Raw genomic sequence first — 21,546 nt, 5'->3', positions numbered from 1 at the left:
ATTTTGAGATATAACAAAATTATCAGCTTCTTTCATTGAATGACAAAAAGTTTTAAAGCTTTGTGTCCATTGTACATATTCTTTAGGTGAAATAAAAGTTTATGATATGATAATCATTCCTATTTATAGCCGAATAGTTAAAAGTTACTTTTGCGGTGAATAAAGTTGTTGGGATTTATATTGCCAAGATTGTTTTATATATCAGTGGGAAGTAAAGGGGGTGGTTCACATAGAAGCAGATCTAGGCATCTTAAATTTTGCTAAATCTAATAAATTAAAGTAGGATTGGCACGTATCAGTAATCCCAACACTTGGAAGGTGGAGCAGGAGGATCAGTAGTTCAGGGCCAACCTGGAGTACATGAGACTCTCTTTGAAAGTTAAAAGATCTAGTCAGTTACTAAGTTGAGTCCGTTATAAGTGTATTGCCATAGTGAAAGCTTCATTTTGTTTCTATACTATTGGTTATATGGGGGTTTTTTTCTGAGTTTTTTTCTTTCTTAAACAGTGATATTTTTATTTTCTAATACAGTGAATAATAGTACTGAAAGTATTATAAAATGCCTTGTTTTACATTTATTGAGTACTTTCTTTGTGCCAGGCACGAGTAAGTGCTTTAAATACATTATCTCAGAAACTACGAGTGTCTTTTTAAGATGTCCACTTAACCCTTTATGAGTCAGAACTCCATCCTCCGTGAAACAAAAGATATAAGAGACATAAGATATAATTTTCAACTTTCTGTTTTCAAACACCACATTCTGGGTTTGTTTTTGTTTTTCTGAGACAAGATCTCATGAAATCCAGGCTGGTCTCAGATTTGCTGTGTAGCTGGGGATGACTTTGAACTCCTGGCCTTCCTGCCTCCACCTCCAAGTACTAGAATTACTGGAGTGTATCACCATTCAAAACTTCAAACTCCAAATTTTGTGATCTTAAATATAAATTTCTAGTATTCATTTTATAAATAGCTTGACTTTTAGAAGTTGATTTTAACTAACTGGTGCACACCTCCTTCCAACCCTCCAGACAATGTTTCTCTGTGTAGTCTGCCTTTAATCCCGGCAGGCATTTTTGAGCTTAAAGCCAGCTTGGTCTACATAGAGAATTCCAGGAAAGCCAAGGCTATATAATGAGACCTTGACTCAAAAAAAAAGTAAATACTGAATTTTTGAAAACACATCCCCTGCTGTTTATGTGAAAAATGATCTAACTTGTTGCCCTGCCCTGCTCCTTTTCATTATTTACAGAATATTTTTGTCAAACTTTTACAAGCTAAGATAAGCATTCTTTGTTTTTTTGAGTGGTATCCCACTCTGGCCTTGAACTTATGATCCTCTTACCTCAGACATCTGAGTCCTAAGATTACTAGTATGGATCACCATACCTGTCTACAAACATTTAAATTAAGAAATGATATGCTCCCTATTGGCAGTGTAAAATGCCACCATTTATTATATATCCACCAACAACTGGCCCTGTGTTTAGTTACACTTTAGAAACTTTCAAGGCAAGCACTACTCTTATCCTCATTGAACATATAAGTTGAGGCTCAGATAAGTTAAATGAATTGCATGAATTCAGAAAGTCATTCAATATATGTTCTTTTGACTCCAAAACTTGTGATTTCACTGTAGTATGTTACTCACATGAACATTTCTGTTTTACATGTTTTTGTATGTACAAACAGTATTATTTATTTAAGTGAGATTTAGCAATATAAACATTTTTTTTCAGCTGTGAGTACCAGAGTGCCAGCTGGTTCAAACAATCCCTCTCAGACCACAGACTGTCCTACACCTGAATCCTGTTCTCAGACTCCAAGCAATACGGTTTCCCCACCCATGCCCCCTGTGTATCCTTCAGTTGACATTGATGCGCATGTGAGTAGATTCTATATAAATTTCTGTATAAAATTCTATATATTTATTTCACATGTTCTAATTTATTTTGAAGGGAAAAATAGTTTTATTGAGAACTCTAAAATAAATGAATAAATATTTTTTCCCTTTTTAGACTGAAAGCAATCATGACACAGCTTTAACACTAGCCTGTGCAGGTGGTCATGAAGAACTTGTATCTGTTCTCATTGCACGAGATGCTAAAATTGAACACAGAGACAAAAAAGGTAGGAAATATCACTCACAAATAAAATCTAAGTATTTACACATGCACACGAAATTGTAGAATTTTTGCTTGAATAAGTAGTTCTTATATTTTTACTAAGAAGATAAATAGGCAGTGTTCAAGCTTATTCATCAATAGAACCAAATAATTCTCTAAAAATTAAAAACCAAAATATAAATTACTAGTGAAGGTGATGGAGTAGGAGGGCTGAGCTCTTGCCTTGTGTGCCACAAATAGTGGATGCCTTTGTCTTTAATCCTGAGGTGGTTTGTGAGTATAGATTTTACTAGTTTTTATTGATTTAGCATTTCCTTTTGCCAGGTGTTTTTATCATTAACAATTAGAGTTTAGAGCAGTTCATTGCTAAATTGTTCATCAGTATCTAACCTGAAGTCTTTTAAGTTAAAATAAAAGGAAATTGAAAACAGTGGCATTAAAGTAAATAAAAAACCACAGATTTGTTAGAAGTTTTTATTTTCTAATTTAGGTTTTACCCCATTGATCCTGGCGGCAACAGCGGGGCATGTTGGAGTTGTTGAAATCCTTTTGGATAAAGGTGGCGATATAGAGGCACAAGCTGAACGAACTAAGGATACTCCACTTTCTTTGGCATGTTCTGGTGGACGTCAGGAGGTATGTTAACATTGGTTTTCTTTTGTAAATATTTTGCTTATAGTTTTTCATGTATATATGCTTATTACTTTTTCAATATTTTTTTTAAACTTGTGTGTGTTTGTACGCATGCGCACACCTATGAAGCCCAAAGATTTAAGATTCAAAAGCTGAAGTTATAGATGGTTATGAGCTACCTTATTTGGGTGCTGGGAATTTGGGTCCTCTGCAAGTGAAGTAGGTTTTCTTAACTGCTGAGCTGTTGCTCCAGCCCCATGATTAATATTTTAACTACATGTGAAACACATATGTGTTGTGAGTTAGTTCAGTATGATAAATAACCAGACCAGCTCAAGAACAACAGTTATATTTTAATAGTTGAAAAGGGGAAACTCACACTACAAGAGTGGGAGATCCGAAATCCAAAACGGTCCGGTGAGCACTGTGCATTCCTGTGTCCTACCAGTTTTGCTACCTGGGCTATAGGTAGCCACACTCTAACTGGATGTGATTGGCTGATAATTTCCCCATCACATATGATGTGTAAAACACATGTGTTTTACCAGTAGACCAGTGGTTCCCAACCTTCCTAATGCTGAGACCATTTAATACAGTTTCTTATGTTGTGGTGACTCCCAACCATAAAATAATTTTTGTTGCTACTTTGTAACTAATTTTGCTACTGTTAAGAATTGTGATGTAAGTATCTGATACGATATGCAGAATATTTGGTATGTGACCCCTGTGTAAGGGTTGCTAAATCTCTGAAAAGGGTCACGACCCATAGGTTGAGAACCATTGCCTTAGATTTTCTGAGGACTGAAATACATTTATTTAAGTATAATGGAAATTGCACCTATGTTTTTAAAGGAATATGTTTTAACTCATAACGACAGATATGAATTGTCTTTATTTCTACATCTATTGGCATTCAGCCAAGTACAATTCTAACATGTATAAAATGCAAATCCATTGTTCATTAATTGACAAGTGGTAAAGATCTTGTTTCATTATAACTGGGATTTTGAAACTCTGAATTTCTTTTCCCTGCCTGGCCATGGGTTTTTAGGACAGGGTCTCATGTAGTCCAGGTTGGCATTCAACTCATTATAGTTAAGGCCAGCTTTTCTTTATCTTCCTGCTTTCACCGTACAAGCATGGGATTTACAGGTATATGAAACTGCACAGAGCACAACACTCTGAATTTGTTGGTGTCTCAGTCCCCTATATAGCTTTAAGTAGCCTTGAATTTAAGGCAATCCTTCTGAGTCACCCTCCAGAACTGGGTTATAAGCATGAGCTACCACACAGGCTCACGTTTTTTTTTTTTTAACTTTTTGATATGAAATTCACCTGGGCACGGTGGTGCATATTTATAATCCTAGCACTTCAGAGGCCGAGGCAGGAGAATTGCTGCAAGTTTCAGGTCAACCTTAGCTGCATAAGCAAGACCCTGTCTCAAAAACAAATATGACCACTTCAAAAAAGATATTGAGTCCATTTATCTAGTGCTGATATTTTAATACTTAAGGCCTAATAAAATATATTTAAAATGTCAAATATTTAGCCAAGAAAATTGCAGGTCCTGTTTGTATTTCCGTCATTATAAGTTGAGCACTAGGTATAAACTTGTTTTATCTGTCCATATTTTACTTTGTAGGTAGTAGATTTGCTGCTGGCCCGAGGAGCCAATAAAGAACATAGGAATGTGTCTGATTATACACCACTGAGTCTGGCTGCATCTGGAGGATACGTGAATATTATTAAGATTTTGCTTAATGCTGGGGCAGAAATTAATTCAAGGTATCACTTGTTCATTCATCTTATCATTCACGATTGCTGAGTTTTTAACCTTAGACTTAAGCATCTTAAGTAGGAATTGTGTTTTTTTCTTAAATTTTTCTCTCATAAATTGCATCCCATTCGCAGTTTCCCTTAAGAGTTATGTTTTAAATTATGAGATTTTTTGTCATTCTTGATTTAGACAGATCTGTACATCTATGTAAGAATTTTTCTTTACTGACATTTTCATCTATCGTGCATTTTTAAAAACACAAGGTATCATACTAATTTTCTGAGCACATTTCTTCCTTAGGACTGGGAGTAAACTAGGTATTTCTCCTCTGATGTTGGCTGCAATGAATGGACATGTTCCTGCAGTGAAATTGCTGCTTGATATGGGTTCAGATATTAATGCACAAATAGAGACCAACCGGAACACAGCTCTCACACTGGCCTGTTTCCAGGGCCGAGCAGAAGTAGTGAGTTTGCTTTTGGACCGCAAAGCCAATGTTGAACATAGGGCAAAGGTAAGAAATTTTATAATTTGCCAACTTTTTCAGTTTCAGTTTTATGGAAACACATATGGCATTTCAGCTCAACTCCATTGCAGATTTAGGGAATTAAACAGTGCCGATAATATACATTATTAACATTTTTAAAAATCACTTTAATAAGACATATACTTACTACTGGTAAAAACTCTAAACAAACGGAAAAAAAAAACCTAAAATCTGTTTTAATATGATAAATTCTGAGAGATTCATGATTATTTGGAATTTAGATAGCAGTACTTGGAATTTTTTTAACCTTAAAATATTAGGTACTTAAATAGCTAGGTAGAAGGTTTTAAATGAGATGACAACTGAAACCTATGTCATTTAAGATTGGAAAAATCTAGAAATTTCATCTGTCTCATTTCTAACAGTTAATTTTTTTGTTTTGTTTTGGTTTTGGTTTGTTTGTTTTTGAGATAGGGTCTCTTTATGTAGCTGTTCTACTTGATCTTCTTCTACAAAGAAAGCTGACTTCCTGCATTTGCCTCCTGAATGCTAGTATTAAGGCATGCACTACCACTCCCAGCCTTTTTATTTTTTTAAAAATTTATGTGTATGAATGTTTGTCGGTATGGGTGTATGTCTACCATGTACATGCCTGGTGATTGGCAGAGGATAGAAGAGCTTGTCAATTTTCTGGAACTGTAGTTAACGAGTGGTTGTGAGTCATGTATGGATTCTGGGAACTGAATTCAGATCATTTGCAAGAGAGCCAGTGCCCCTAACTTCTGAGCCATTTTTTCCCTCAGTTAATATTCTTAAAATATATTGCAATATCATGAAACCCTGTCTCAAACAAAAAGTTTTGGGGCTAGAGAGATTGCTTAATGAGTAGGGATGTTTACCTATTAGCCTAATGAGCTATGATCCCTAGAACTCACATAGTGAAAGGAAAGGCCTAACTCTCCGAAAGCTGTCCTCTGACTTCTACATGTGTGCCATGGCACGAGCATCCCCTCCAAAACATGTACAGAATAATTTAATTAAATAAAAATGTTTTTTAAAAGAAAATACAAGCAAAGGATGAGGTTTTTTTTTTTATTTGTAGGAGATTACATCAGCAGTCAAACAATTCCCTTCCCCAAATAAAAGCCCAATGTTGATTGTTACACTGATCGCCTCGATAAAGAAATCGAGGGATAATTCTTTCAATCTTTTATGTAATATAGCATTTGCCTTGATTATGTTACCTCTCCAAATACCCTTTTCTCCCTTCTACTGGACTCTTTCTTCCCAACAAGTCCTTCTCCTATTTCTTTCTTTTGTTTGTTTGTTTTTGTTTTTGTTTTCAAGTGTTTCTCTGTGTGGCTCTGGCTGTCCTGGAACTTGCTCTAAAGACCAAGATGGCCTCACAGAGATTCACCAACATTTGCCTCCCACGTGCTGGGATTAAAGTGTACACCACCACCGCCTGGTTCCTGTTTTCTTTCTTACTTTTTTTTTCTTTCATTTTTTAAATATTTTTTTGATTTTTTTTAAGACTTATTAATTATGTATACAGGGTTCTTCCTGCATGTATGTCTGCAGGCCAGAAGAGGGCACCAGATCTCATTACTGATGGTTATGAACTACCATGTGGTTGCTAGGAATTGAACTCAGGACCTATAGAAGAGCAATCAGTGTTTTTAACCTCTGAGCCATCTCCCCAGCCCGCCTATTTTCTTTTTAAACATTTTGTATTACTTTTGTTGTTTATGTCTTTGTGTGTACACAAGTGCTTGCCAGGTCAATATGTAGAAGTCAGGATAACCTGATGTAGTTGGTTTTCTCCTTCCACCATGTGGATCTTGGGATGAAACTAAGGTGGCCAGGCTTGATATCCTGTACCTTTACATACTGAGCCATCTTACCAGCACTACATTACGTGTGTGTATGTGTGTGTGTCTGTGTGTGTTCATGAATATGGGTGGTATTTACTTGAGCAAGGATTCATTATCTGCTAGTGGTTGTGTCACTGAGGAGTAGGAGTCCCTCTCTTCCAGAAACCATAAACTCTTAAGTGAGGGGTGGAGCCTTATGAGCCCGTCTGCCATCATGATGGAATGTTGATGGTTCAGTCAGGTAGCCACTGTTGCTGTTGACTTTATGGGTTCAGTGGTCATGTGACATCCAAAAGCTGACCTTTTTCTTTTCCATTTCAAGTATTAATTGTGATATAGTCACCTATTAAAAGCCCTCGAATGGTGCATACTGTTTGGAGATTATTATTTGTTTGTTTTCTTCCATTTTGATTTGGGTTTTTGTTTTGTTGTGTTGCGTTTTGTTTTTGAGACAGTAACCTAGGCTAGATTTGAACTCAACCTTCTGACTCTACCTTCCAAGTGCATGGAGTTACAGGCACTATGCCTGGCTTAAGAAAACTGTCTGATAAAAACTCAGGGCAGGCATGGTGGTATAGTCTTAAAATTTCAACATTATAGAAGCTGGGGCAGGAAGACTTCATGTTTGAGCGCTGGTCTATATAAGTAAGACTCTTTCAAAGGGATAGGGGTGAGAGAATGAGCAAGCCAACCCTGTAATTCTAACACCCTCAAACTTAATCTTCCTGCCTCAGCATCCTAAGAGCTGAGTTCAGGCCTGGCTTTGCTTTCCTTCTTGCATAAGATTATAAGTGAGTGTACTCTGGCATACCTCATTAATTCTGACAATTCTCATTTGCTATTTAGTAAGATTTATTTATTCAAGTATTTATTTATTTTGGTTGAGACAGGATTTCATGTGGTCAACACTAGGGATTACCTTGAACTCCTGATCCTTCTGATTCTACCTCCCAAGAGCTGGGATTACATAAGCTATCAGAAAGCTAATTTAATACAGTTGAAAACAGAATATTATTTAGTTTTTTTGTGAAATAAAATCAGAAATAGAATGTACTTAAATATGAATTAGTTTAGTCTTTTAAAGAAATCGCATAATTCCATTGCATTCTTTACTGGTTTAAATAGACTGGTCTTACTCCCTTGATGGAAGCAGCTTCTGGAGGATATGCAGAGGTTGGAAGAGTTCTCCTTGATAAAGGAGCAGATGTCAATGCCCCTCCTGTGCCTTCCTCAAGAGACACTGCTTTGACAATAGCAGCTGACAAAGGCCACTACAAATTTTGTGAGCTCCTGATTAACAGGTGGGTAAATTTCTATTGATATATGTAGAACTCCAGTGATTCCTTCCACTCTCTATGGACTTTTAAAAGTAACCTTAGCAACATTTTAAAAACATTGTTATATGGTAAAGAAAACCATAAAATATCAACCTCTTATAGTAAACAGACTGTGGATATTTTTTGTTTATAGGGGAGCCCATATTGATGTCCGTAACAAGAAGGGAAATACACCCCTTTGGCTGGCATCCAATGGTGGTCATTTTGATGTAGTACAATTGCTAGTGCAAGCAGGTGCTGATGTGGATGCAGCAGACAACCGAAAAATCACACCACTTATGTCAGCATTTCGCAAGGTAATATGACATATACAGAAAAGACAATTTAATAATTTTAAAACAATTATAAGTTGAAACCTTGTGCAAAATATAAACTGATGCTGGGGAATTAAGTATATGTGCACATAAAAGTCACTGCTGCCAGGAAGTGGTGATGCATGCCTTTAAACCTAGCACTAAAAAGATAGAGGCGGGTGGATCTCTGTGAGTTTGAGACAGCTTGGTCTACAGAGTGAGTTCAGGACAGTCGGGACTACATAGTGAAATCCTGTTTTGAAAACACAAACAAACAAAGTCAGTAATTATTGCTAGACATGGTGTTTCTTGCCTTAATCCCACCACTTAGGAAACCAAAGACAAGGAGGATCTCTGAATGTAAGGCCAACCTGTTCTACGTGAGATCCAGGCCAGCCAGGGCTATAGAGTGAGATCCTGTAGCATGAGGGCCGGCTTGTTGGGGTTTCTGTCCCGCCTGGTACCCCACAGCTGGCAAGTCCCAAAGAAAATTACACAAAGTCTACATTAGGTTATAAACTGATTGGCCCTTAGCTCTGGCTACTTATTAGCTCTCATAACATATATTACCCCCATTATCCTTATCTACGTTAGCCACATGGCTCAGTACCTTTTCTAGCTGGGCAGCTCACATGTTGCTTCTTCGGTGGTCTGGGCAGGACTGGTGGAGGGAGCTTCCTGCTTCCCAGAATACTCCTGTTCTCTTTGCTCCACCTCTACTTCCTGTCTTGTTTTCCCGCCTATACTTCCTGCCTGGCCAATCAGCATTTATTTAAAATATGATTGACGGAATACAGACAATTCTCCTGCACCAAGATCCTATCTTTAAAATCAAAACAAAAACAAATGAATAGTACTAGTGCCAGTTGTGGTGGCACACCCTATAATCCCAGCATTTAGGAGATGATCTCTGGATCTTCAGAGTTCCAGTCCAGCCTTGGCTATAAAAGTAAGTTAAAGGCCAGCATGGGATACATTAGTTATTATCTCAAACAAACAAAAATGTTGCTGTCTTTTCTTAGCTAAACCTAAGAATTATTTGCTATTTCACTATAATCAGCTTTGTTGTTGATTCATTTAGTGTCTTGACTTACTTTTATTATGTCATACTACTGAAGCATGAAATTTGGGGCTGGGGAGATGGCTCAGTGGGTAAGAATTCTTCTGCATGAAGAGGCCCTCAGTTGGAATGCCTAACACCCAAATTAAAAGCCAGGCATGGCTACACTTTCCTGGAACTCCATTGTTTGGATCAGGAACAACCTAGCCAGAATGGCAAGCTTCTGATTTAGTGAAAAACCCTTTCTCAAGGCAATAAGGCAAAAATTAATAGAGTTAAACACCCAGAATCCTGCTCTGGCCTCTACATGTGCACGCTTGCATACACACACCATGAAATTTAAGGAAAGCAATAGATATATACAGATGGTTTTTTCTGAATGAAAAAGAATAAACTTTTATGAAAAATGTATAATTCATATCATATATGTGTATATATATGCATGCTCATTTTCTGCTTTTTTTTAAGTGCCTACATCTTAAAATTGATGACAAATAATAAAGTACTGCATGTGGTGTATGAAGCCCAGCCCTGCATAATTTTGTTCTTGTTAACTTCTATGTCCTAATTATTTATGTTGCTCTTCTCTTTTTATGTACTGTATTGTTATCAGTGACCTAGAATGCACTAGGCTTTTGCTCATTTATTTCCCTTTTTTGAAAATTTACTTCCTTACTCTTAACCTAGACCACCAATCTACTCCTCCTTTATTTCTCATTTTAAATGACTTTTCAGAGTTTATTATTTATTATTAGTTTCTCTAATACCTAATTTGAGAAAAGTTTTATAATTGAAACTTTATTTTCCTTTTAATTTGTAATTGCATCTTCAAACATGCCCATGAGGGCTACGAAACATTTACTATCATTTTGCTACTGTTTACTCCCAGTTTTAAGGTTTCATTTTGTTTGTTTATTTATTTTAGTTTTATGTTTTTTTGAAGACAAGTCTTACTATATAATCCTGACTAGCCCAGAACTCAAAATGTAGACCATTGAACTGACAGAGCCTCTGCCTCATAAGGTCTGAACTTAGAGGCATGTGCCACCATACCCAGTTTAAAATTTTTTTTAAACAAAAAAATTATCTTAATGTGTAGAATGTTTGCCTGTATGCATATATGTTCATCATATGCGTGTTTGATATGCACGAAGGCTAGAAGAGAACATTGTATCCAATAAAACTAAAATAACAGATGGTTGTAAACCATCATGTGTATGGAGAAAAACAAACCCCATTTTCTGCCGAAGTAGCAAGTACTCTTTTCCATCGAGTCATTTCTCCAGCCCCCCAATTCATTTAAAATTGTGTGTATGTGTTGTATATATCTATGTGTGGCTATGGGCATGGTCATGCAAGTGGAGGCCAGAGGCTTTAGATCCTAGATACTGGGAACCACACTTGGGTCCTCTGAAGAACAGTATACACTCTTAAACACTAAGCCATCTCTCCACCTCTAATATTTTTTAACTTAACAGTCTTGCTTAGTGGTGGCCCATGCATTTAATCCTAGCACTGAGGAGGCACAGACAGGGAGACCTCTAAGAATTGGAGGCCAACTTGGTCTACAAAGAGAGTTCCAGGACAGCCAAGGCTTACATAGACTAACCCTGTCTTGAAAAACAAAAACAAAACAAACTTTTTAAATTAAAGCCTAGTTTAGAGCAAAGAACATAAACCTTGTACAGCTTAATGACTTTGTATCAACTCATATACTATGTGCTTCATACCCTATAAAGGTAAAAAGTGGTTTTCCTAACCCTTGAAGATTATCTAGTATCTGTTTGCATTTAATTTCCTTCCTTCCTTCCTTCCTTTTTTTGAGACAAGGTTTCTCTGTAACTTTGGAGCCTGTCCTGGAACTAGCTCTTGCGAACCAGGTTGGCCTTGAACTCACAGAGATCTGCCTGCCTCCGCCTCTGCCTCCTGAGTTCTAGAATTAAAGGCGTGCACCACCACCACCTGGCTCAATTAACTTCTTATTCCAGGTACAACTACTTTCTATTTTCTTGTCTAGAAACAGACTAATGTCTTTTTGTTGTTGTTATAGTTAAGCCTGTTTGTGTGGGAATTACTTTTGCTGTCATTTGTTTGTTTGGGTTGTGTGTGTGTGTGTGTGTGTGTGTGTGTGTGTGTGTCCGTCTGTCTGATAGTGTAGGAATGGAAGTCAGAAAACAACCTAAAGGATTCAGTTTTCTCCTATAATTTGGTTCTGGGGAATCACATTCAGGTTGTCAGCCTCTGTGGCAAGTGCTTTCACATTCTTGAGGATATTTTTGGACCCTAATAGGAAGGGAAACTTAGCAAGCTTTGTTCTATAAAGTAGATATGCTTATACTTTATTACCTATTCAAGCCTTAATAAGGGCATTTAGAAAGTGTCTTATCAGCCAAGCAGCTCACACCTTTAATCCCAACACTCAGGAGGCAGAGGCAAGTGGATCTCTGAGTTGAGGCTAGCCTGGTCTACAGAGCGAATTCCACGATAACCAGGGCTACACAGAGAAACCCTGTCTTGGGGAAAAAGAATTTTATCTATGTGCAAGTCATAAAACTCAGAAAAATTTCATAGACCATCATGCTTATTATTAAGATAAAACCCAAATAATACTTTGAAACCTGGAAAATAGGTATTTAAAGACTTAGTGCCTATTATATAATATCATTTCACATTGCCCATTTTACCTTATTAGTAGGTCTATTATATAAAATAATATTTTCATAATACTTTCCTGCTTTCTGTAGGAAATGGAATAATTAATGGCTTGTTTGCTCGCTTGTTTTTTTTTTTTTTTTTTTGGAGATAAGGTATCTTTATGTAGCCCTGACTGTCCTGAAACTTAATATGTAAACCAGACTGGCTTCGAAGTCACAGAAGTCCATCCATCCATCTTGAGTGCTGGAATTAAAGGCATATACCATCATATATCCTTGAGTATATTATACTTACCTTTTCCTATTTATGGACTAAACAATATCCATTTTTTCAGAATTTTAATTATAAATTTAGTACACTATTTTAAAGTGTTAATTTTTCACATTAAGTTAAAAGTGGATAAAATTTCAAAGGATCATTTTATGGGTTTTTTTTATGTTTTTTATAGGGTCATGTAAAAGTTGTTCAGTATTTGGTGAAAGAAGTCAATCAATTTCCATCTGATATAGAATGCATGAGATACATAGCAACAATTACAGATAAGGTAAGTTTACTGTTGTTAAAACACATTTTCATTCTTTGGCCTTATATGCCAAGAAGTATAATTAAGAACTTGTTTCCACTGGGCATGTACTCAGTGATAAGAGTATATGCTTAGCTGACAGAAAGCCATGAGTTCAGCCCCCATCACCAAACAGAAACCAGTCTTTTTGTCATCTAAAGTTTAAAACACGGGTCTTACTGGGTGTTGGTGGCTCACACCTTTAATCCCATCACTGAGGAGGCAGAAACAGGAGGATTTCTGGGAGATCAAGGACATCCTAGTCTACAGAGTGAGTTCCCAGACAGCCAGGGCTGTTACACAGATTAGCCCTGTCTCAAAAAGTCCCCGTTCCACCCCCAACCCCCCCCCCAAAAAAAAAAGAAAAGAAAAAAAAGATGCCTTTTTCTGTAAACGGACTTTTCCTTTCCTGACTGCCCAGTCCCAAATAACTGACTCAGAGGCTGAATATAAATTATAAATGCCCAGCTGATAGCTCGGGCTTATTATTAGCTAACCCTTACACTTAAATTTCTATTAATCTATGTATTGCCACATAGCTGTGGTTTTACCTGTCCTCTAGCATGTCTTATCTCCTGGGCAGGTTTCTGCGTGGCGTCTCCCCTGACTCTACCCTCCTTCCCATCATTCTCAGCCTTTCTGCCTAACTTCCTGCCCAGCTACAGGCCTGTCAGCTTTTTATTAACCATTGAGAGTAATCCATTTTCATAGTGTAGAAAAGGATTGTTTTACACCATTTGTCTTACATAGTAATACACACTTATAATCCCAGTACTTGAGAGGAAGAAGTAGGGGTATTGCTAGAAGTTTGAGGGCAGCCAGAGCTGCATAAGGAGTGATAATCTCTTTTAAAAAGAGAGAGAGACCTTATTTTTGCCACATGTAGTAGTTGCTTACCATTATTTCCAACACTTGGTTCGGGGGAAGGAGGTTCAGCAACTTAAGTTCAAGGACATTCTTTTTTTTTTTTAATATTTATTTATTTTATTATGTATACAATATTCTGTCTGTGTGTATGCCTGCAGGCCAGAAGAGGGCACCAGACCCCATTACAGATGGTTGTGAGCCACCATGTGGTTGCTGGGAATTGAACTCAGGACCTTTGGAAGAGCAGGCAATGCTCTTAACCTCTGAGCCATCTCTCCAGCCCAAATATTTATTTATTTATTTATTATGTATACAATATTCTTTCTGTGTGTATGTCTGCAGGCCAGAAGAGGGCACCAGACCTCATTACAGATGGTTGTGAGCCACCATGTGGTTACTGGGAATTGAACTCAGGACCTTTGGAAGAGCAGGCAATGCTCTTAACCGCTGAGCCATCTCTCCAGCCCCCATTCAAGGACATTCTTAACAGTTTAATGGGTTGGAAGCTAGTTTGGACTGAGATGCTGTCTTAAAAAGAAAAAGATATATTTAAAGGTGTTTCATTCTTATGAAAGATTGATGTAGAACTGAATTCAAAGTTTAATTTAATTTGATTTAGCCAATTTTTAGTTGTTTAAGGTTTAACTTGTGGACCTTTCTAGTCAACTCTACTTATTTTAAATATTTTTACACTTATATAATTGTATTTTGGCTTACAGGAACTGCTGAAAAAGTGTCACCAATGTGTTGAGACAATTGTGAAGGCCAAAGACCAGCAGGCTGCAGAAGCAAATAAAAACGCAAGCATTCTCCTAAAAGAACTTGATCTGGAAAAGGTGAGTAGAATGAGCATCCTGTTAGAAATCAAATTTATTATTTGATTTATTAACTTATTGGCTGTATGAATAGTAGTCTTTAACATAATATGATTAAAGGTAATTATTAGTAGACTTTCTTTGTAAAGTTTTTATATCCTGAACTATGAAAATAAATATCAGGACCATATAATGAGGGACTAGATTTTTAGTCGAGTCTGTTTGTCACATGATATCACTGTCTAAATTAAGTGGTTTTAACATTACTCTGAGAAGTATACTAAAGCACTAAAATCAATCCTTTATTTATTATAAGATTTGGATTAGAGTAGCTTATTATGTTTCCTACTAGAGTATTTAAGGGTTAGAGGTGACTTGTCTAGGTGATAAGGGAAATCCTAGGTTTGTTCCTCAGCACTGTGAGAATGTGTGAGACAATGGGAAAGATTTTAAGAATAAAAGCGCAGTTTGCATTTCTGACACTATTACTCAAAAAGGAATAGAAATGTCCAATATATAGGTGAAAAATAGTGAAAGCTGGGTATGGTAGTACATATCTATAATCCCAGCACTCAGGGGATTATATAAGATCATTTGTTTAAGGCCAGCCTGGGTACTACAAGACACCCTGTGTAACAATATCAATTCAGTCAAGGCCAGGCATGGTGTTACACAGCTTTAATCACAGTACTAGGGAGGCACAGGCAGGCAGACTTCTGAGAGTTTAAGATCAGACAGAGCAACATAGTTAGACTATTTCTCGAAAATGAATGAATGAATAAATGAAGAGAGGAACTAGAAAGAGAGGGGAGACTAAAAGTATTTGAACAGATTCACAAAGAGAAATTACCATGTAATATGATTTCTACAAATGAATAAAAAGGATATGTATCCATTTTTAGAAATCCAACAAGAGGCACATAATCAAGGTGTGAGTATGGATGGCCACAAAGATGGCTCAGTAAGTAAAAGCACTTGCTGCAAAACTAACAACCAGGATTCTATCCCCGACACCCAAATAAAGGTGGAAGGACAACTCCACAATGTTGTCCCCTGTGATACACTGTGTATACACATACACACTTATAATCTCTGTGAGTTCAAGACCAGTCTGGTCTACACAGAACGTTCTAGAACAGCCAGAATGATCACACAAAGAAACACTATCTCTGAGGGGGAAAAAAAAAGTCAAGACAGCATCTTACCAACTTTTCTGGGATAGTCACATACTTTATGCTTAGGTAGGCCTTGAATTTGCAATCCTACTGACTCATCCAATCAAACAGCTGGAATTATAAGCCTATATCACCAGGCCCAGCCCTGCTGAAAAATGATTTTTCTTCTGATAAGCCCTTTTTGCATAATTTTCCTAGAAATATAAGTAACATGTTTTCTCTTATTCCAGACTTATTACAATGCTAAGCATCTGTTACTGTTAACTGTTTTGTGAAAGTAAAGGCTTATTTTTCTTGTTAACCACACATGTTAGCAAAACCCAAAGGTGTTGAAGAGTTCTAAATGGGGCTTTAAATTTTTCATAAAGCAGGGAAAACTTAGGCTAGAGAGATGGCTCAGTCATTAAAAGCTAAGTTCACAATCTCCACCACCTGGGGGGGGTGGAGAATGATTTCTAATTTTATGTTAGTCTCTTCTCAACTTTTTTTTTTCTTTTGGTTTTTTGAGGAAGGGTTTCTCTGTGTAGCCTTGGCTGTCCTAGAACTCACAGAGATCCACCTGCCTCTGCCTCCCAAGTGCTTGGATAAAAGACATGTGCCCTGCTTAATCTCAGCATTTTTTCAGTGAAATTTTTATAAAGATTATGATAGTTGCATTTTAGGCAAATATGTGCCATAAAATTGTATTTTTCTATATTTTTATTGAGATTAAATTCTTTTAGGGGGATTTGGTTTTTCAAGACAGGGTTTCTCAGTAGTTATGGAGCCAGTCCTGGAACTCGCTCTGTAGACCAGGGTGGCCTCAAACTCAGAGATCTGCCTGCCTCTGCCTAAAGTGCTGGGACTAAAGGCATGCACCACTACCTGGCAAGATTCAATTCTTATATCAGAATTTACCCATTTAAGCTTATACAAAATCAGTGTAGTATATTTATTGACTTGTGCATTCATAAGTCACCACAATCTATTTTAGATCATCCTCCCCTGACCCTGTTTATTTAAGACAGGCCCTTTTTGTGTCATGCTGACTGACTTGAAACCCAGAGATAAACCTGCCTCTGCCTCCCAAGTATATATGCCACCATACCTAGCCTGTTTTTGTTGTTGTTGTTTTATCTTGGTTTTTTTTTTTTAATTATATGTGTGTAGTGCCCAAAGTCAACAGATCTCCCTAAAATTAGAGTTACAGACACCTGTAAGCTGTCCTACTGTGGGTGCTGGAAACCAAACCTGTGTCCTCTGTAGAGCAGTATATTCTCAAGCACTAAGCCATCTCTTCAGCCCTTCCTATTTATTTTCAACAGCCCTATTAAGGAATAACTGACAGAATTTTTACATGTTAATATATGGTTTTATTTATTTCAAAATTCAGTTTAAAAAGCAATTGATTTTTCACTTAATAGTTTAGTTCAGGAGCAGGATCTCACTGTTATTTAGACTGTCCCTGAACTCTTCAGCTGTTTTTCCTCAGCCTCCTGAGCTCTAGGATTATGGTGTATACCAGCACATCCAGTCTGCCTTGATGTCTTGTCTACCACTACCACATGTTCAGCAAGTACTCTACCACTGAGCTGTAACCCTTGCCTGTTAGTTTACTTTTCAATTAGGTTATTTGATTATTATTGAATAATAAGAGATGTCTGTATATTTTAGGTATACATGTTCCTTATCAAATAAACTATGTATTTTTTTGGTATCCTATATGTTGTTCTTTCACATTGTTTATCATTTGAATCATAAAAATTATTTAATTTTGATGATACCCAATTTGTTTTTTTATTTTTTTGCTTTTATAAATGTGTTTGAGACTGGCATCCATGGGAAATAAAGAACAAAAATGTTATTTTATTTAGTATTTTAAATTGCTACATTATTGCAGATGGCTCTGTTAAGAGCACTTGTGTTGTTACACTTGCAGAAAACCCAGGTTCAGTCCCCAGCACCCACATTGGTGGCTTTATCCATCCATAATTCCTGGTCTAGAGGATCCCATGCCTGCTTATGATCTCCTCAGGCACCAGACCTGCCAAGTGGTGGAAAGAAACCTCTATACAAAATAAATCTAAAAAAAATAAATAAATGTTTTTACATTATTAAATTAAATGATACACTTTATTCACAGTCAAGAGAAGAGAGCAGAAAGCAAGCTCTTGCTGCTAAAAGAGAGAAAAGAAAAGAAAAGAGAAAAAAGAAAAAAGAGGAGCAGAAAAGGAAACAAGAAGATGAGGAGAACAAACCTAAAGAGAATTCAGAACAACCAGAGGGTGAAGATGAAGAGGACAATGATGAAGATGGTAAAAAATGACTCATCTGAATTAAATATAAAATTATCCTGTGTTAGCATTGTAGATTAAACCTGTAATCCTGTATACTAAATGCTTTACAATACAAACTAATAGAGAAACCAGAAGGTGAAAGCAAGCATGACTTAAAGAGGTGTGGTGTGTAATTTATGTCAACCTTGTATATATTTAAGGGTACAGTAGAAGTAAAACCTCTAACTTCCTTGATTAGAATAATTCTTTAGTAAATTCTTAGCTAAGGTTAAGGCTTAAAACAATGGAGGATAGACGTGTCAGTTGAGATGTTTATGGTGCAACCTGGTAATTCTTGGAGTTGGCAATTAATTGTGTTCCATTTGAATTCTAATTCCTCAATACTATTCGAGATTTTTTCCTAAATTCAAACTATATTGTGTTTTTTTTTTAATAGTTTGTAGAACTTGTAGTATCAGTTGTAAGAATACTAATTTAAGAGCTGGAGAGATGGCTCAGTGGTTAAGAGCACTCACTGGCTATTCTTCCAGAGTACCCAAGTTCAATTCCCAGCACCCACATGTCAGTTCACAACTGTCTGTAACTCCAGTTCTCGGGAATCCAACACCCTCACACAGACATACATGCAAATAAAACACCAATGCACATAAAATAAATAAATCATTTTAAAATATAGAATACTACTGGTATATGTATTTTACACCAACTTATACATCAGAATATTCTAATAACAGTAAGGATTTCTTAGTGAAAAGGAAAATATAACCTAACTGATTGGTTTATTATGAATTATTGCATTATTCTGTCACACTTTGTTTTGGGATCTTTGACTCTTATTGTTTTGTTTTGTTTTTTTTAATAATTTCAGTGGAACAAGAAATTCCCATAGAGCCTCCGAGTGCAACCACGACCACTACAATTGGAATCTCTGCTACATCTGCCACGTTCACAAATGTATTTGGGAAAAAAAGAGCCAATGTAGTGACAACCCCCAGCACCAATCGGAAAAATAAGAAAAATAAGACAAAAGAGTCCCCTCCCACAGCAAATTTAATTTTACCTGAACCCCATATATCTTTAGCACAACAAAAAGCAGATAAAAATAAAATAAATGGAGAACCTAGAGGTGGTGGTACAGGCGGGAATAGTGATTCAGATAACTTAGATAGCACAGACTGCAACAGTGAGAGCAGTAGTGGTGGTAAAAGCCAAGAGTTAAATTTCACTGTGGATGTGAATTCCACCAGTGACAGAAGGGGCCCCACAGTTCTCAGTTCTCAAGAAGAAAAGACAATTACTGCCACTTCCAAGACTCAGACATGGTAAATTTTTCTATTTTGTTAATTCAATATTCACTGCTTTTATTTCATGCCTGGCATAAAAATTCACAGTATGTCATCTATGTACAAGTTGTATTAAAGTATCTACAATATTATCTTGTCTCTAGTCTTCAAAACTAAAATCATCTCTGTCCTCTTAATCATGTTTTCATTGTAAAGATTAGTAGATATTTTTATAAGATTCTTAGTCTGAAGTTTAAAAAATTATTTCATTACAATTTTGTCTATGTAGTCTCTTGAATGTCTATCTTAAATATATCTTTTGTTGAATTCCGTAATTCCCTTTTCTCAGCCTTGAAGGTGAAGTGAATTCTAATTCCTTGTCAGCAAGCTACAAGTCATTGCCATTAAGCTCTCCAACCATGAAACTGAATCTCACTAGTCCTAAAAGGGGTCAGAAAAGAGAAGAAGGGTGGAAAGAAGTTGTTAGAAGGTAAGTAGAATTAATCTCATCTGTTTATTTACTTTCTTGTTTGCCCCACCCCTTACCCCACCCCACCTTCGCTTCGCTTTTTATTTTACTTTGTTTTGTTTTTTGCATAAATCTGATGCAACCCTTACTGACCTTAAATTTGATATACAGCCAGGGCTAACCTTAAATTCCTAACCCACCTGCCTCTGCTGCCCAAGTGATAGGATTACAGGTATATCCCCGTCTTTTATGACATGGTTACCTATTTTATAATTTGAATGTAACTATCATTGCAAACTCGAACACAATACTAAACTCAGAATATACCAAAACAAAATTAGAAACAATATATAAAATTTACATGCATATTTCAGACCTTTAAAAATTGCTAAATATGAACTATTCATTGTTTAAAATTACAAACTAACATATATTACTCAGTGTATATTTTGTTTTGTTTTTGAAACAGAGTTTCACTATATAGCCCTGGCTGCTCAGGAACTAGCTTTGTAAACCAGTCTGGGCTTGCATTCATAGAGATTCACCTGCCTCTGCCTCCCAAGTGTGGGGATTATAGGTGTGGGCCACCACCATCACTCCTGGCCCAATATGCTATGCTTTTTGTTTTTAATTTAGAAAGAGAAAGTATGTTAATTGCAGATTACTTGACTTGTGTTATTTTGAGCAGATTTGAATGCTTACATTATGAGTGAACTAAATAGGATTTTTGTCTGTCTTCCTTCCATTTTCTCTCCCTCCCTCCCTCCCTCCCTCCCTCCTTCTCTCTCTTTCTTCCTTTCTTTCTTTCTTTCTTTCTTTCCATGCCAATCCCAATCCCCCCTCTCTCCTCTCCTCCCACTCCCCCAGCCTTCTTCCCCACCCCATTCTCAGAGGGTAAGGCCTCCCCTGGGAAGTCAGCTGAGTCTGTCCCATCACCTTGTTGAGGCAGGACCAAGCCCCCTCACCCCCATGCCTAGGCTGAGCAAAATATCTCTCCATAGAGAATGGGCTTCACAAAGTCAGTTCATGCATTGGAGTTAGATCCTGGTCCCACTGCCAGTGGCCCCATATACTGCCCAAGCCACACCACTGTTGCCTGTATTCAGGTGGCCTAATTCTATGCAGTTTCCCCAGTTGTTAGTATGGAGTCAATGATCTCCCACTAGCTCAGGTCAGCTGACTCTGTGGGTTTCCTCATCATGTGTGGCTATGGAATAAGGCCAATTCAGGCACCCTCTCCTCTGCTGCCCAAGGACCTTGCTGGGAACATCTCCTTGGATACCTGGGAACCCCTCTAGAGCCAAGTCTCTTGCCAACCCTAAAATGGCTCCCTTAATTAAGATATCTTCTTCCCTGCTCCCATATCCACCCTTCCTCCATCTCAACCATCCCATTCCCCCAAGCTCTCCCCAATCCTCCCATTCTCACTTCTCTCTCCATCTCTCCTTCCCCCTCACCCCACCCCCACCCCCGTGCTCTCAACTTTTGCCCGGCAATCTTGTCTACTTCCAGTATCCAGGAGGATAAATATATGTTTTTCTTTGGGTTCACCTTCTTATTTAGCTTCTCTAAAATCATGAATTATAGGCTCTATGTCCTTTGTTTATGGCTAGAATCCACTTATGACTGAGTACATACCATATTCATCTTTTTGGGTCTGGGCTATCTCACTCAATAAAGTGTTTTCTATTTCCATCCATTTGCATGCAAAATTCAAGATGTCATTGTTTTTTGCCGCTGAGTAGAACTCTAAAGTATATATGTGCCACACCTTCTTTATCCATTCTTCTGTTGAGGGGCACCTAGGTTGTTTCCAGGTTCTGGATATTACAAATAGTGCTGCTATGAATATAGTTGAAC

General features: G+C 37.1%; 1 protein-coding gene across 2 annotated transcripts in view; it reads left to right on the top strand.

The window, feature by feature from the left end:
* The window catches only part of Ankhd1 (ankyrin repeat and KH domain containing 1), a 109,729-nt gene that overhangs the window by 73,894 nt on the left and 14,289 nt on the right, over positions 1–21,546 (top strand). For both annotated transcript variants that reach the window (XM_048442388.3, XM_048442386.3), the window contains exons 16-27: positions 1,737–1,882; positions 2,016–2,127; positions 2,614–2,759; positions 4,399–4,541; positions 4,834–5,047; positions 8,020–8,195; positions 8,365–8,527; positions 12,688–12,783; positions 14,388–14,504; positions 17,781–17,952; positions 18,803–19,256; positions 19,567–19,707. In XM_048442388.3, the coding sequence (XP_048298345.1) occupies positions 1,737–1,882; positions 2,016–2,127; positions 2,614–2,759; positions 4,399–4,541; positions 4,834–5,047; positions 8,020–8,195; positions 8,365–8,527; positions 12,688–12,783; positions 14,388–14,504; positions 17,781–17,952; positions 18,803–19,256; positions 19,567–19,707 (2,080 nt within the window). The remainder of the gene's footprint in view (positions 1–1,736; positions 1,883–2,015; positions 2,128–2,613; positions 2,760–4,398; positions 4,542–4,833; positions 5,048–8,019; positions 8,196–8,364; positions 8,528–12,687; positions 12,784–14,387; positions 14,505–17,780; positions 17,953–18,802; positions 19,257–19,566; positions 19,708–21,546) is intronic.

The sequence above is a fragment of the Myodes glareolus genome, chromosome 13, assembly GCF_982192425.1.
Source record: "Myodes glareolus chromosome 13, mMyoGla1.1, whole genome shotgun sequence".
Lineage (NCBI taxonomy): Eukaryota > Metazoa > Chordata > Mammalia > Rodentia > Cricetidae > Myodes > Myodes glareolus.
The sequence above is the reverse complement of the archived record's forward strand: the minus strand, read 5'-3'. Positions and strand labels throughout refer to the sequence as shown.